Consider the following 15,224-nt stretch of genomic DNA (forward strand, 5'->3'; position numbering starts at 1 on the left):
AGTTTTGAAAACAAAGTACGATGTCCCTTCTAAAAATGTCTTGTGGAATTATATCATACAATAAAATGTATACAAACGAACTAATTTAATATTTCATTAATTATAGTATTTTCTTCGAAACACACCCATTTTAAAAATGGAAAAATCGAAGATCCCACAGTCCAAGCGGTAGCACTGAAAAACACGACATTTTTTTAAGACAAGAAGGGGTGGGCCACACCTTTTGTATAATTAAGGCGCACCTTCGGCAGAATTTCTCAAAACATTTTTAACATGCATTTGCAATTGCATTTCCACTTATAAGTATGATACAAAAATTGGCAAAGCGCCTGCGTTCAAAACTTTTAACGAGTGAAACGAATATAGTAGTACTCTCGTCCTATTCTTTAGGTTGGATCAGAGAAAAACTATATGACAAGATGTATAATGGGAACCATCATTAAAATGGCTACATTGTAAAACGAGAGAGAACAACTTTCGAAAAATAACTCAAGAGATCAGAAACATGTTCCTTAAGAAGTAAAAAGCTCATCAAAATCTCAATATTTTGGAACGATTATTAAATTGTTTATCAGTCTATTAATAGTATGCTAAAAGGTAAACAATGAAAACTTGAACTTACCCTTTTGGAGCTCTTCTCAATTTCCTTCTCAAAATCTGTTAGGGGCGTCAGTGCAACATGAACATCTTTGATATCATATCGGGATATTAAGCTATAGATACAAATAAAGAATTAAATTAGTGTTTTTTGTATCTATACACTATTTCAGTAGAAAAAGGTCTCGTACGGGGTTATTTTATTAGTATACTCTACAACAAACGAAACGGATTCCAAAAGTAGCCTTTTGCTCAGGCAAAATTACAAAAACATATTAAAATTGTCTGGTTTCTCAGTAACTTTGGGAACTACTTAAATACATAGCATAATGTATGTTCTAATTATTACAATTTATTTAGAATGAAATTTATATAAGAGTACTCTGCACCGGCTAGTTGATAAACTTACAATTTACAAAATAATATATGTGCAACTTCAGTCCCTTTGTTTCTTTGAAATCAGGCGTAAACTATTAAACTACCAAATTTTGAAAAATGTAATATTCTAAAAGACCTTTTCTTTGCGTTTCTCGTTCCCCACCTATTGTTATCTTCCAGAGCGGAGGCGGAAGTGGAAACACTGCTACTGGACTTAGCAGAATCTGCTTTTCGTTTTTTTGATGTCGAGTTAGAGGAGCTGCCCGAGGAACTGCTCATAGATGTAAGACTATTCGCCGCCGATGACGAAGAGCTTCCCTTATTGGTGCTTAGATTAGTGGCAGCACTTGAGGATACGACACCCGTTCCAGGTGCTATGGCTCCTGGTATGTTGCTTGCCGACGATCCAGCTCCTGATAAATTCTCTCTTTCTGAATTTAAGTTACTACCGAATCCGGTGGAGTCGTTCAAAGTGGAGCTTGAGGATGTGCTGACTGATCGCAGATCAGATCCAAAACCAGAACTACTGGTGCTCAGATTGCTTGCTGATTGCAATTTTCCGGTTACGCTTCCGGCTCCTGCTCCATTCGTACTAAGGTTGTGTGCATGATTTGAATGCTCATTGGTTGTTGAAGGAGCAGTGTTGATTCCACTGGTAGCCGAACTGCTCACATGAGTCCCAGTCCCGCCCAATCCACTCGTAGCAGTTGAAGTCGACGAACTGGGCTGGGTGTTGATGCTGCTGGTTGTGCTTGTGCTGCTTGTGGCATTCGATATTTGATTGGAGTCTTTGTTTTTCGAAAGCTTTGATGAGGATTTCTCTCGCGTTGAAGAGGAGCTGGAAGATGTTGATGATGCAGATGAATTCGTGAAATTGTTATTTGCTGAATTGCTAGCGCTTTCTTTTCCGTCCTTGTCCTTGCTGGATGCGGATTTGCTTAAGCTTTTGCTATGTTTCTCCTTGTAGCTGTTGCTACTACTGCTCGAACTGCTGGCTGAAGATTTGGTGGTCCCTGGTGCTGTTGACGATTGACTGCTCGTCGATTGCGTAGCGCTACCGCTTGAAGCTGATGGATTTCCTCCACTTCCACTAGGCACGTTTCCAGCACTGCTGGTGGACGTACTGCCTCCGGGCAGATTATTGTTTAAATTATTGCTGATATTGCCGATGTTACTACTGCCTGGTAGTAAAGTTCCTCCGCCTGTCATACTGCTAGCACTTCCCGAATGCGCAGAACTCGAAGAGGGGTTGGGAGTCACTCCTGTTGAGGATGACGAGCTGCTGCTACTGCTGTTAGATGATTTACTGGATGCATTGCTCTTCCGCTGCTTTGAGGAAGATGAGACACCACTCCCACTGGCGCCTGCCCCAGAGATTCCAGCACTGGAGCTTGCATTCAACACGCTGCTGCTGCTCCCACCACTGCCACTGCTGCTGGTAATCTTTATGCTTGTGGCCGAGGTCGTTGCGGAGTTCATGGTAGAATCGATCTCCTTCTCGGGCGACGAGCACGAATCGGAAGAGGTGTCATGTTGAATGGGTTTATATGGAGGTATGGTTTTGACGTTGCCGCCCTTTTTCTGCAAAGTATCAAGAATTTGAACGGAAAAATCATGAATGCTATCCCTCACATACGCACCAGTTTGCTGTAATGGTGCTGACAGTAGCCGCAGTACTTCACATTATCCAGATAGTTACCAGCCTCCTCGCAGAGCAATCCAAGGCTCTGCGCGCAGGTGACGTGGAACTGCTGCTTGCAATTCGATTTGTTGCACTGCATACAGGCGCCGACATTGGCCCGATTTGGTTTGCCAATCTCCTGGCAAATGTAGCAAGCTGAAAATGTTACAAATGAAATAAAAAGATTGATTGAGTAAAAAGCCCTAAATTTAACGACAAGGTAAATACATAAAATAAATTTGAATATATAAATATTTGGGGAAAATAAAATATATTTCTAACCAATTGTAATTTGTATTGCCAATGAGCTGAAGCTAGTTTAACTAACAGAGACTATAATTTTCCAATTTGTTATATTTTTTAACATAAAAATAGCTCACTCTTTGAGTACCGCTCCTGCGGTATTAATGACAATATGATCGGTTCCATGGTGGTCACATTCCCAAATCGTACCTCTGGGATGTACAAGGCGCAAACAACGTGCGCCCACCCGCTATTATCTGTCTTCTTAAGGGCGCCATCCCGGGAGGGACACAGTTCACAACGGACCCGAGAGGTTCGCTCCTGGGACTCGCACTTGCGACAGTACCAGGGTCCAGTGGGAACCGTCACAATGCCATAGCACGCCTGGTGCACTGCCACAGTACAGTTCTGGCCGTCACAGTAGACGAGCGGGTTCTCCGGCCACCCCCGCTCGTCTGAACAAACGCAGCAACCGCCCACCATCTCCTTCATATCGTCCAACTTGAACTTTTTTATCTTGACCAGTTTTTTGTTCAAGCTTGTGGAGTGAATGGTGTCGTCTTTGCTGGAGTCTAGCTCCAGTTTAGCATTGATTGAAGACGGAATTTTGTTGACGCTGCAAATTTAAAGTAAATAATATCAGAATTAGAATAGAATACTCAAAAAATCTACATTTTTAAACTTCTTCTTCTTTGGTATATTGAGTTATTAATTATATTGACTGATTAATATTTCTTATTGATATGAGCGACAATGCGAGAAATATACATAAATTATTAATACGCGATGTATTTTAATATTAAAGGATTATAAGTAAAGGATTAAGGATTAAAGTAAGGACTATAAGTAAATTTTATGCATTTAGAAATTAATTGTAGAGCTATCCTTATCAAAAAAATACGCATGTTCTTTTATTTGCGTATTTTCTTTTACATTTTTGTAAGCTTTTAAATATATATATATATATATATAAAGCGAATTCCAGCAGAGCTTACGAACACCTCGCGGGTAGGCACCGATCTTGAAATAGAGGTTCCGGCGTTTCTCGTTATCGATAATACACAGCTATCGAGGCAGGTGTCTATTGGCAAGGTCATTCGCACTCGGTTATTCCACAATAACATCAACAAAAGCAGTAGCCGTATAAAATATTTCTTAATTGTGCATTTGTATTTACAACTTGGCCTTCGCAGCAAGAGCGAGCGAGATGGCACATGGAGCTCCATTCGCAAACATTTACACGCACACACAAATAATCACTCAATGTCAAGGTAATTTCGCCGCTGTTTAATAATTCATGCTAATTATGTAGAACCATTGAAATAAAAACAGCCGTAAACAAAATCAGTGATGCCACCGAATATTGATAGGAGCTTTTAGCACAGCAGTATGAGCAACTCATTTTTTTAACTTTCACAATACGGACAGCGCACAGACTCGATTTTAGACAACATTCCATGGGCTGGTTCATTGAACCTGAATAAAATGGGTTACCAAAAATAAAACATGAAAATGGAGCCCTGTTCCGAATCCAATTGGATGACGATTTGGTCCCACTGTGCGAGCGGACGCAAATATGTGGGTCGCAGAGATTTCACAACAACAACAATTACAATAATAATAATAATAACGGCATGCGGGTGTTGATTCTGTTTCATTCATGCATGCGCATATGTGCGAGAGTCTAATTGTACTGATATTGGGTCAGCGTGTTGCCAACTGCCGAAAAACGCAGCCAGCGTGTTGCCAACTGCGGGTTAGCTGGAGTTCTCCAAACTTAACGGTGTAAAAGCACAAACACTTGGGCACATAAAACGAGGCCGCCCTGCACGTTGCTTTTGTAATGAAGAGCAATGCACTTTCGTCACAAGCACACACACTCACTCTGTCAGGCAGAACAGATACATACACACGTACGCGGGGAGATGCTACATTAATGTTGACGAAATGCCGGAAAAAGGAGCGCGCTTATGGGGGGGTAAAATGCGGGTGGGTGTGTGTTCATGTATATACCCCATTTACATCCTTCGGGGGAGTTTTTGGGGACTGCAGGGTAGTTTCTCCCAGTTTTTGCAGCTCGCCTCTTAAAGCACTGTTTAAATTTCTTTTAAATTGTGTGTATATACCCGTGGCTTGAATTTATTGATTTTTATGGGCAATTGCTTTAATTTCCGTGGCCAGCGGGGCTTTAAAACGTCATCAGCGGTGTGCCATCAAACAAAAAAAAACTAGTTTCACGGCGGTGAAAATGCGCGCGGTCAAAGTCGTCAAGCAACACACAACAAAAACAGAAAATATGTCTTTTTTCAGGGAGCGGTCTACCGAAAACTTGAAATTTTTTCGACTTTCTTGCTATTTTCACGAAGAGGTTTCTAATTGGCCGCTGGCACCCTTACAGAATATTGATTTTCTCAATTTCTTTACCCGTTTTGGCACTTGAAATAACCGATGTCCAGGTCCCGCAGCTGTGGCTTAGCGTTTATCTAGCTTTTTGTAGCTATTCTCAGGACTTTTCCGCGTCCTACAGACTTTACAGCCGCCCACGAGTAGCAAACGCACGCAAGTAAAATAATCAACACTCGAAAAAGGCGCTGAACAACACCATCCACCAGCGCAACAACAATACCGTGTGCGCGAGTATTTACAACTACAGCTACAACACACCAGCAGCACACACCACTCCACGCACCTTGTAACTTGTTTGTTGTTGTTTCGCTCGCACATCGGGAGCGAGCAGTGCGGGCGCGAAAGGGAGACAACACCACCTTCTCTGTATACAAATGCAGCTTAGTGGGTGCGATTTTGCGGTCTGCGCCGTTTTTCCTATTGCCCGAATATCGTGTAAAGCTTGCAAATCTAAGACGTTGCGCGTTTTTCTTCTATGCAGAAGGAGTATTGAGCATTTTGACGCCGAAACAAGAAAAACCTCGGTTACCAGACGGATGGGCAAATATCTAGCGATGGGGACTTTCTTAGAGACGGGTAAAATACTTAGAAATGGGATGGCACTTGCATGAATTTTTCAGATTTTCTATATTCAAATGAAAGAGTCTATGTTGATTATTATCTTTTTTAATCAATCCTGCCAATTGTAGTGTCAATGAAGGTTGTAATATAAGTAAAACACATTCTGTTGGTCTTGATGAAAACTAAGATTGTATTGTTTGTATTGTTACTTATAGAGACGTAAATTTATGGTCACATTAATGCGCGCCATTTATATAATGGAGATGATTTAGTAAATATTTGATATATAGAACAGTAAAAACACTACCCAAATACCCAATCCTTATAGTTTTTTTTTTTTTTTTTTGTAATTTTACATAAATATGTCTTAAATTAATTTGTAAAAATATAATGTATGTAGCAAACAAATAAATGATATCCGACGTTGCCAGACGTGTCATTATCTTTTCCACAATGTATGAAGCGCAGTGTTGAAAAACGTTCGAACCTTAAACAGCTGTGGGAAAAATCAATTTTGCAACTCCCTCTCGCTTCTGAAGAAACTTGTCCGCGAGAAAAACACGGATAAAAATGACCAACGGCGACTGCTTTGTTGTTCTGCCCGAGAACTGTGCCGAAGGAACGTTGATCATTGGTCGCAATGCGGAGGACGAAAAAAACGTCAACATTGCCTCGGAGGTTTGCTTCTACGATGCCACCGAAGTACTTGAGGGGAAGGTAAAAACAGACTCCTCCAAAAACGAAGCTCGATCAATGACTCACCACCTAAACACCTCGCTTTCAGACTGACGGTGGAGCTACTGCCGAGACGGGCGGCGATGTGTTGCGTGTCATACTGCAAAAACCCCAGCCGGGTCTCTGGGGTGGTGATTTCGGGGCCAACGAACGCGGAGTGGCCCTAGGTCTCACCTGGGCGGCAGGTGAAAACAAGGCCAGGGACAGCGACAGCTTACTGGGCACGGATATAGTGCGGTACGTTTTCTTTTAAAATTCAATATTTAGAGTATATCTACAATAGCGTATTAACAAACTGTGCACAACAAAGCATATTATTTTAACTAAATAAAAGTAATTTCTAAAACTTTCTATGTATGTATATATGTAGTACATTTAATGAGGAACGTACATATCTTATCTAAGTATGCAATGAAGTTTGTAATTTACAGTCTAATCATTTCATGTCATTTAGAGTTTATTAATACTGAGCCCTTAATTCGATAGTGCTCTAGTATTTTTTTTTAGATAAATACTTCAAGCTTACAAGTTTCTTTGACGAATATATTTCAATCAACTTGTTTGATTTTGTTGTACTTTCTAGACCGGCCTGCACTGGTAGATAAGTACATACGAATCAATCTAAAATTTAATGTTGCAGGGATATCTCTACTAATGCAGTTTCAATTACTATATACCATATTATAATTTAATCTTTTTTTGTAGCTTGACTTTGGCCGTGGCCAAAGACGTGGACGATGCTGTGGACCGGATTGGAGCTTTGGTGGCCAGTCACGGTCACGACAACTCCAAAATGAACTTCATCGCTTGTGATGCAGTTGCTGCCTGGTTTGTAAGCTGCTCTGGCAAGGTATGGGCCGCCGAGAAATTGGAGGCCAGCTTTTTGCGGTTGCCCTCCGGAGGACTGGCTGTAACCACAGTGGTGAACAAGTCAAGCGAGGGATTAGATGATGCCGCCAGTTTTGCCGCTGCTCACGATGCTGAGGCTAAGGCCCCGGCAGAGGATTGGTGTGGTCCCAAGCCAGCTGGCGATGGAACATACACCCAGCACGATATGTTTGAGACGCTGCGTTCCGCCAGTAATGCGAGCAGCTCAAGGGCGGCCACAGTTTCAGTGTTGTCGGCAAAGGGAATCTCGTGCCATTGGTTTACCGGCACGCCTAATGCCGCCGAGTCTGTGTTCAAGCCGTTCGTTTTTGCCCCAAAGCCGAGGATCTCGCCTCTAACCCAAGTGCAGGCGGATGCAGACTTGACGTTGCTGCACAAGCTACACTCTCAACGCAAGCCGGCCGCCTTGGAGCACTTGCGCAGCCTGGAGCGCTCCTGCGTGGACGAGCTAAATAACTATTTCTCTCTACAGGATCACGCCAGCGACGAGCTGGACGAACTGCTCAAGGACTGTGTCGAGGCGGAAGTCAAGTTCTATCGCTAGACCAACGACTACTTTCTATATAGATACTCCAAAAACTAGCTTGCAAGCTCTATTGAGCATTGGGATTTGACGTTAGCATTCTTATGGCATTACCAAATAGGCTATAGTCGGCAAATTATTTTCTTGTGCAATCTCTACTGTTTTATTTCGTTTAGTTTTTATATACTTTTGCGTGATATTTAAATTATTATTTATTCTTTCTCAGTGGGCAATCTCCGACTTGAATTTAAAGTATTATTATGTGACATTCCAGGCTTAGTTTAACGATTTACATACTTGCATTAAAATATATATGAATACATATACAAATAAAAAGTATATATGGCTCTCAAATAAACGCATAAAATCTGCATTTATACAAAAATTAAAGCGGTTTATCGTATTTGGATACTTACTTTATGATTAGTTTTTTTATTACAAAGAGATTTAGAAGCGAAAATGATAATTTTAATTTAAGAATGACAAATATAAGGAAAATGATTTTATTTAGCCACACTCTAAACATGTATTTACAACAACGGACTAAGTAATACGTGATTCATTTAATTCCAATTTCTTCAGGGTTAGATATTATTCAGATACAGCCACAAAATTCCTTTTCACACTGTCAATTTTCAGACGGATTCTACAGCCAAATTGGTCTTAAAAATTGTGCTATCATTGTGCAAGGCCTCTAGTTTTGTAATTTCAAAGGCCTGGTAAATCTCGCGGAAGTCCATAATGTTTCGCGGGTCGCTGTCCATCCAAAAGCGGTCAAACTCGAAGAATAAATAGCAGTACAACTTGTGGAAATCCTCTACGGTGCTAAAACCCTGTCTGTGCTGCACCACCAAATTGTAGAAATGGGTTTTGGCGGAGCCTGATTTTACTAGATTGAAGGCCATGGAGGTGAGGTTAATGCCCACAATGGCGTAGGTGTAACCCAGGGTGGGATGCATCGAGTGCAACAGCACATGTTTGGCGGCGTCGTTATAGGCTGTGGCAAAGTACAGCAAATTCTCCAGGCCGAGCATGCCCATTCCCCGAAAGTCCGTCTTTGGATCGTCGCCTTGGAAGCCAATGTCCTGCCACTGTTTGGTCACGCGACCGGTGAGGGGAGTCTCTGGCATCAGGAGTTGCCATAAGCGCAACAGCTTTTGTTCGTGATCGAGGTTATCCGAGTCGTATTTCTCCGCCCGAAGCTGTTCCACTTGATGCATCAGTCTACGGTAGCCCCAAATACTCGTCACGCATGTGCCCAAGAGCCGGGCAAAGTCTGGGTGCACATTGTTCTTGATGCGTTTCGCTTGCATCACAATGCGCGCAGCGCGAGGAGCTGGAAGAGAAAATATTCTAATGATTGTGGTGCTTGGATTACAAATATTAAACAATGTCTTGGACTAACCAAATTCCAGAAGCTCCTCGTTGTTCACGTATGGCGCCGCCTCATCAAGGTCAAGTACAAGTCGCTGTATTTGTGGTCTTTTGGACAATGTAAGGGACCTTTCCACCTGGCTAGTCCGACTGGCTCCCGCCCTCGCCCCATAGCAAATCCTCTGGAGCTCCGAGAGCCTGGTGAAGGCGTGCAGGAACCACTTTATAAACGGTCTTATATAGCTAAAAATAAAAGGCAGTATTCGGTCGAGAATAAACATTTTACTAAAGCGGTAAAGATAACTATTGAGATTTTCCGATTTCGTTTGTTTGGGCCCAGTTACCAGGGCAACACATCAGAATTGTCTTTAGATCACAGTCTTGCGTTTCTATCTACTATATTGCACTTTTGCGAGTTGTCGTTAAATAGATTTTATGATTGACCCTCAACAATAACAAATCCAATGTATTATTTAAAAAAATTAAGCAGCTGATCAGGCAGTGCTGTAAATAGCGGAAAAGTAGACGGAGTTTAAGGTATTCTTGAAAAAAATTCGCTTTGCTTTTAAAAGACACGTTAATAATGCTTAGTGCTATTATCGTATTGAATAAAATTATACCTTAAATAAAAAATGGTTCCCTATGAAATGGAAAATACATTTTTGTTAAAAAAGAGCCCCCTACATTTTTCAGCAACTTTGACTTAATACGCTGTTCTATAAACGGTCACACTGCTGTATGTGTGTAAGGAGACCATATATACTTGTATTTATATTTATAAATTTAACGGAATCTAACAGATTGAATAAAGCTCCAATTACGTTATTTACCTCGATATTGATTTTTTTGCCCAGCTTAATTAACACACATACACACATTCATAGAAAACATGAAACGAAAACATTGCCCTCTAAGGTGGTTAAAAATGAGTTCTCCAAGCCCCGTGCCGAGGAAAAAATTAAAATCTTGAATGAACAAAATTGATATGGTTCTTCATAACCAAAAGAAAATGCTGCTGGTACTGCAAACTTAAATAAGTTTGCTGAACTAGTCTGGTACTCCAAAAATTTGACCTCTATTTCCAGCCAACTATCGACGTCTCAGGCAACCTATTCGTCAGGATATTCTTCATATCTTTGCAGAAGCTCAAAAGCAGGAAGGATATTTTTTAGAGACTACGTCGCTAAAATTGGACTGGCGTTCCGAGCTTTCACAAATCGCAGGCATAAAAGTGTATTCAGCCCGAGGTAAAATTTGACGAGTTTTATAACCCGAAATCCAATTCGTTTACCGATAATTATTTTTACAAAAGAGTTTATAGTTAAAGGGTTATGTAGGAATAAACCAATTTGTAAATACTTTGGGGTTACAAAAATCATAACTCTTGAACCAGTTGAGATATTTTCATAATTTTTTTTTTAATGAAAGGTAATTTTAATACTTTTTGATGGTAATACTATATGGTGTAATAAATAGTAGATTTTATATTCAAAAATTTATGTTTTTGGAAACAGTTTTCTCAATTTGTATCCAATTTCGACAAATACTTTTCATTTGTTTTCTCTGCAAATGCTAATATGGTACATATTTAATGTTTTAAAACAAAAAATAAATACATTTTAAAGAAAAATATTTTATTTTATTTTATTTTGTCAATTTTTATCTATTTTTACCTTTTGTACTTTTTGTTCAAAATAATCAATCAACTTTACTTCATTTAATATTTTCGAAGAATAATTAATTATTAAACATTAATTTAAAATCATTACAAAGTCAGGGATTGAAAAACAAGCCGCCAATACAGGAAAAAATGTATGCCCGCTATACAATTTCGTACTGCGCAGCGACTGCGCTTGTAGCAGAGTTAGCACTAAGCGCGCGTTTTTTACGATGAGTTGAAAGTTATTTTCTATAAAAAACTCCTGCTTCTTTTGCAACCCAAAAAAGGTTCAACGTTGAACACTTCTAAAATACTGAACCGATATTAATCATTTTTTGGATTCAACCCTTTTGAACTATTATCTGTCGAATGCAACGATCCGTTGTCATAAAAAATTTGATTTGATGCGCCATTGTGCGGCGTGCCATTTCAATGTAACGATTGTACTACTGAAACTAAATGGGCGTTGCATATTTCTGATTATTTTAAAGTGCTCTATTAAGTTCGATTCGTTGATGGTATCATCCAAAATCATCGCGTGAGCATGCGATTAGATTAGATGGTTTACGTCTAGTGCTCGGTGGTCAAAGCTTCCATTTAAAATACATATGTTGCCTAGTCGTAAACCTATATCGCTCAGTTAGAGATCACCATTGGACGCGGCTGCTTCTATACTTCGCGACTAGCTAGCTGAAGGACAAGAGATTGAGCATGCGGGTGGAAAATGGAAGACTCTGGGGAACCTTACACGACGGTAATGCACAAAAACTATTTCACCCACGAATTCTAGTTTTAAATTTCTATACTCTCCAGGTAAATTTGAGGTTCGTAGTGTCACACAATCCGACCTGGAAGAAGCGCTAGATGTGAGTATAATTCCATGGAACTCCGACAATTTTGCATATGGGCCATTAAAAAGTTGTTTCTGAAATGAAGACGATCAAGAACTAAGCTTAAAGTTTACTCGCTTGGTAATATTTGTATAGAGCAAAATGTATTATCATTAGCTTTCCTGAAGCAGAAAACTAATTTTGTGCCTTCTCACAAACGTGGCGTCGGTGGTGTAATGGTTAGCATAGTTGCCTTCCAAGCAGTTGACCCGGGTTCGATTCCCGGCCGACGCAGTTGGCTTTTTGCCTTTTTTTTAATGTTTTTCATGACTAAAATGCTAGTTCTATGGTTTCCCAATGTTTTTTCTAATTTGTTTGATCATTGTAAAATTGTAAATTGTGAATTTTTCAGGTACTTGAGGGCTCATTCTTTCTTAACGAATCGGTATGCATTGCCTGTGAAATTAATTTACCGGAAAATCGTCAAGCTCGTTTGGATTTGCGGAAGTTGTGCAAAAAAACCGCTCTGGATGGTGTTTCTTTGTTAGTTAAAGAAGTTGATACTGGACGTGTTGTGTCAGTGTCGTTTAATAAAATTCAGGTAAAACTTGATTTTTATTTAAACAATATTAATCCTAACAGGTCAAATACGCAGTTCGCACCACCTCCTGGCGATGACCACTTCTTTCTTAAATTTCGGAATGAGGACGTTAAAAGTCCTCAGGCAAGGCGTCTAATGGACTTTATGATCGAAGTGGATGAAAGAATTGATGTATGTGCCATGTTCAACATGGCTTGCTTCTGTGAACTGATGTTTCTGGCTACTTTACCGAGCCACGAGCGATTGGGTTTGGCGCGCTCGTTGTCGCAGTTCACAATTGATCTGACGAAGGAGCTGGCTGAAGGAAAGGGCCTGGAGGATATTGATGAAAAGCTGAGGTCAAAACGCCCAGCTGCTGTCACCGCACTCTGGACCTCTAGTTTCTCCCAAAAAGTTGGAAAAGCTACAGGCTTTAAAGTAATTAACACTGTTTCCTATTCGGAGTTTATGTACAATGGAAAGAGATTTAACGAGAGAATTAACCCTATCCACAAGTTTTGCGAACATGTCATCTATAATTTTTGAAATAAAAAATAAATTTGTATAAAAAATTTTGTTGTGCGTCGGCCGGGAATCGAACCCGGGTCAACTGCTTGGAAGGCAACTATGCTAACCATTACACCACCGACGCCATGCATCTGCTTTGATCCGTTTTCCTTGTTGTGTGGTGTACAGCTTATACATAAAATCTCGTTTGATAATATGTATTTTTTATCGATAGTAGTTGCTATCAGTATGCGGTCACACTCACAATTTCAGTTAAATTTGAATTGCTTAGAGGAAACCAAGTAAAAATAGAGAATGGAAATTAAGACCTAAAAGGACCCCAAGTTAATAAATATACTAATTGCAACATAAGCTACATATATATATTACATATTTTATATGTTGAAAATTACCAAGATTGGTGAAGTAATCTATGGTTCGAATGCTTTGTATGTAATCGTTAAGTTATGATTCTCTTTTAAAGTTTAAATGTTTTACTTTATTTAACAAGATAGTTATATGCGAAAGGCACTGTATAGTTCTAATTTTTTTTTACAAGAACTATACGGTGCCGATTTTCATAATTTATTTTATTGCTATTTACAAGTACTGAACTTTTTTTTTATTATTGCTTGTAATATTTAGTTTACGTGTATTATTTTTCCTAACGATTACGAAATGTATGTTGTTTGTTTTGTATGTAAACTGGCAGCTCAAATTAATAAACCATGCGTTACTTAATTTGCTGCAGCAAATCGTTACTTTTTGTTATCTTGTATTTACTAAGGCTTGGTTACGATTATATTCAATGCTACGAAAATTGCAATTTTCCACATTAATAGGGGGATATATATGTATGTATGTATATGGTATTCACATATACATATATTAAAAGGCGTGCTGTACTTTGAAATAGATCATATTAGCAGTCCGAATAAAAATCGGGCTAAACAATAAAACGAATACATAAATAAAACAATTGCTTTGGAACTCTATCGATGGAGGACTGCGTCGGTATTTTTGATGGGGAGTTTGAGGTTCTGCGTGTGACAGCACAGTTTTATGATGAAGTTGAAGAGGTATGCATCCGTTAAGGAGTAAACATTTACACTTATTATGTTGTCGCAGTTGCTTGTGAATATTTCGGTCAACCATGAATTCGGATGTGTGATCACTAACCTAAAAGACTGTCCGTTGGCCATTGCCGAGCTACGTAAATTGATAAGGTACATCATATCCCGAGGAATATCATACGCTATACGTCATGTGGAAAGTGACAGAATTGTGGCTGCAATCGCTAATACAATATTTGTAGGTATCTACTGTGCAGTTGGCTTTAATCACTTATATTTTATTAGTGCACCCAAACAGAACACAAAAAGAATGACCTCATACTACGACGTTAGGTCCCATGTCAAGAGTCCAAATATGATTAGATATATTGAACTTTGGGACGCTGTTGATGCAAGCTTTGATGTCAACGAGCACTGCCAGGTGGACAGCACTGCAGATGTGGAATATATGGGAACATTGCCGGAATTTAGACGACGTGGCCTGGGACACGTTTTATGCCAGCACTCCATCCAGTTGGTGAAGCTAATGGCCCAGGGGAAGCTGCCTCTCGAGGTTCTAGTCCAGCTGGCTGAGGAGATCCAGATGGAAAGACCGCAGGCTGTTGTCGCAATAACAACATCCCAATCCTCGCAAATAATGGGCAGACAATTGGGAATGAGAACTATTCATAAGTGGCAATTTTCCGAGCTCAGGTCTTTAGGCGGTGCGATCGCGGAGTTCAGTGACGAACAGGCCTTGAAATATGTAGAACTCCAAGTAGTAAGGTTTTAATAAAAACCTAAAACGCAAGCCGAATGAAATGTTCTGAGTTATTTAGTAAAAGAAGAATAGTTGTTGTCTTTAAAAGCGGCATTTAATTTTTGTAATAACGAAAATGTTCGAATATTATTTTTATTATTATTTTTTATAATTAACAAGGAATTATTAATCGTTTTTAAGTTTAATTTTCATTAATCTAAAAAACAAAAACATAATTCCTTTTAATGTACTGGACTTCATTTTACTAAAGACACACTTCCCAATATTTAACAGAATAATTTAATTTGTTAAGCTAAATTAGGTAAGTGACTTTTATCTTAGGTATGTTTTAGACTTTTCGCCCTAGAATTAAAGACTGCATCATTTTAGATGACAAGTTTCACCATCTGCGAGTAACTTTAAGCTTATTAGACTTTAATTTTAACTGC

The 15,224-nt window shown here is 39.5% G+C and overlaps 5 protein-coding genes and 2 non-coding genes across 16 annotated transcripts in view; 4 read left to right on the plus strand and 3 right to left on the minus strand.

The window, feature by feature from the left end:
* The window catches only part of LOC122621941 (protein AF-10), a 29,519-nt gene extending 23,647 nt beyond the window's left edge, over positions 1–5,872 (minus strand). For 5 of the 9 annotated variants that reach the window (XM_043799967.1, XM_043799965.1, XM_043799963.1 and 2 more), the window contains exons 1-5: positions 5,589–5,872; positions 3,037–3,515; positions 2,616–2,812; positions 1,112–2,556; positions 623–713 (exon numbers count right to left, since the gene is read on the minus strand). In XM_043799967.1, the coding sequence (XP_043655902.1) occupies positions 623–713; positions 1,112–2,556; positions 2,616–2,812; positions 3,037–3,515; positions 5,589–5,623 (2,247 nt within the window). In that variant the 5' untranslated portion in view covers positions 5,624–5,872. Of the gene's footprint in view, positions 1–622; positions 714–1,111; positions 2,557–2,615; positions 2,813–3,036; positions 3,516–5,323; positions 5,472–5,588 lie in introns of those variants that run through there. The other 4 variants (XM_043799962.1, XM_043799969.1, XM_043799966.1 and 1 more) reach the window with 2 other exon arrangements.
* A 454-nt stretch (positions 5,873–6,326) lies between these two features.
* LOC122619859 (secernin-3) lies at positions 6,327–8,357 on the plus strand. The gene is made up of 3 exons (XM_043797055.1): positions 6,327–6,583; positions 6,651–6,838; positions 7,307–8,357. The coding sequence occupies exons 1-3, from the start codon at positions 6,437–6,439 to the stop codon at positions 8,031–8,033; spliced, it is 1,062 nt and encodes a 353-aa protein (XP_043652990.1). The 5' UTR covers positions 6,327–6,436; the 3' UTR covers positions 8,034–8,357.
* Positions 8,358–8,481: 124 nt separating this feature from the next.
* LOC122619860 (ELMO domain-containing protein 2) lies at positions 8,482–9,876 on the minus strand. Of its 2 annotated transcripts, none has more exons than XM_043797058.1 (2): positions 9,418–9,529; positions 8,482–9,365 (listed from the first exon to the last, which is right to left on the minus strand). In XM_043797058.1, the coding sequence occupies exon 2, from the start codon at positions 9,323–9,325 to the stop codon at positions 8,648–8,650; it is 678 nt and encodes a 225-aa protein (XP_043652993.1). In that variant the 5' UTR covers positions 9,326–9,365; positions 9,418–9,529; the 3' UTR covers positions 8,482–8,647. The 2 variants fall into 2 exon arrangements, with proteins under 2 accessions (XP_043652993.1, XP_043652992.1); XM_043797057.1 differs by having other exon boundaries at positions 8,495–9,348; positions 9,418–9,876.
* A 1,790-nt stretch (positions 9,877–11,666) lies between these two features.
* LOC122621423 lies at positions 11,667–13,002 on the plus strand. The gene is made up of 4 exons (XM_043799275.1): positions 11,667–11,800; positions 11,860–11,912; positions 12,289–12,477; positions 12,532–13,002. The coding sequence occupies exons 1-4, from the start codon at positions 11,758–11,760 to the stop codon at positions 13,000–13,002; spliced, it is 756 nt and encodes a 251-aa protein (XP_043655210.1). The 5' UTR covers positions 11,667–11,757.
* Positions 12,099–12,170, plus strand: Trnag-ucc. Its single transcript has one exon. It is a non-coding gene; the product is annotated as a tRNA-Gly (tRNA).
* Positions 13,003–13,036: 34 nt separating the features above from the next.
* Trnag-ucc lies at positions 13,037–13,108 on the minus strand. Its single transcript has one exon. It is a non-coding gene; the product is annotated as a tRNA-Gly (tRNA).
* Positions 13,109–13,875: 767 nt separating this feature from the next.
* LOC122621260 lies at positions 13,876–14,826 on the plus strand. Its single transcript, XM_043799073.1, has 3 exons — positions 13,876–14,042; positions 14,092–14,274; positions 14,335–14,826. The coding sequence occupies exons 1-3, from the start codon at positions 13,962–13,964 to the stop codon at positions 14,806–14,808; spliced, it is 738 nt and encodes a 245-aa protein (XP_043655008.1). The 5' UTR covers positions 13,876–13,961; the 3' UTR covers positions 14,809–14,826.
* The last annotated feature ends 398 nt before the right edge of the window (positions 14,827–15,224 follow it).

Source organism: Drosophila teissieri, chromosome 3R (genome assembly GCF_016746235.2).
Source record: "Drosophila teissieri strain GT53w chromosome 3R, Prin_Dtei_1.1, whole genome shotgun sequence".
Classification (NCBI taxonomy): domain Eukaryota; kingdom Metazoa; phylum Arthropoda; class Insecta; order Diptera; family Drosophilidae; genus Drosophila; species Drosophila teissieri.

Excerpts from the sequence above, each read along its gene's own strand:
- LOC122619859 (XM_043797055.1), top strand. The coding sequence starts at position 6,437 with ATGACCAACGGCGACTGCTTTGTTGTTCTGCCCGAGAACTGTGCCGAA. Across the intron at positions 6,584-6,650 it reads CCGAAGTACTTGAGGGGAAG|ACTGACGGTGGAGCTACTGC; the intron begins GTAAAAACAGAC and ends CCTCGCTTTCAG. Across the intron at positions 6,839-7,306 it reads CTGGGCACGGATATAGTGCG|CTTGACTTTGGCCGTGGCCA; the intron begins GTACGTTTTCTT and ends CTTTTTTTGTAG.
- LOC122619860 (XM_043797057.1), bottom strand. The coding sequence starts at position 9,667 with ATGTTTATTCTCGACCGAATACTGCCTTTTATTTTTAGCTATATAAGA. Across the intron at positions 9,349-9,417 it reads CGAGGAGCTTCTGGAATTTG|CTCCTCGCGCTGCGCGCATT; the intron begins GTTAGTCCAAGA and ends TTTCTCTTCCAG.
- LOC122621423 (XM_043799275.1), top strand. The coding sequence starts at position 11,758 with ATGCGGGTGGAAAATGGAAGACTCTGGGGAACCTTACACGACG. Across the intron at positions 11,801-11,859 it reads CTGGGGAACCTTACACGACG|GTAAATTTGAGGTTCGTAGT; the intron begins GTAATGCACAAA and ends TATACTCTCCAG. Across the intron at positions 12,478-12,531 it reads TGTCGTTTAATAAAATTCAG|TTCGCACCACCTCCTGGCGA; the intron begins GTAAAACTTGAT and ends TCAAATACGCAG.
- LOC122621260 (XM_043799073.1), top strand. The coding sequence starts at position 13,962 with ATGGAGGACTGCGTCGGTATTTTTGATGGGGAGTTTGAGGTTCTGCGT. Across the intron at positions 14,043-14,091 it reads TTTATGATGAAGTTGAAGAG|TTGCTTGTGAATATTTCGGT; the intron begins GTATGCATCCGT and ends ATGTTGTCGCAG. Across the intron at positions 14,275-14,334 it reads CAATCGCTAATACAATATTT|AACACAAAAAGAATGACCTC; the intron begins GTAGGTATCTAC and ends GCACCCAAACAG.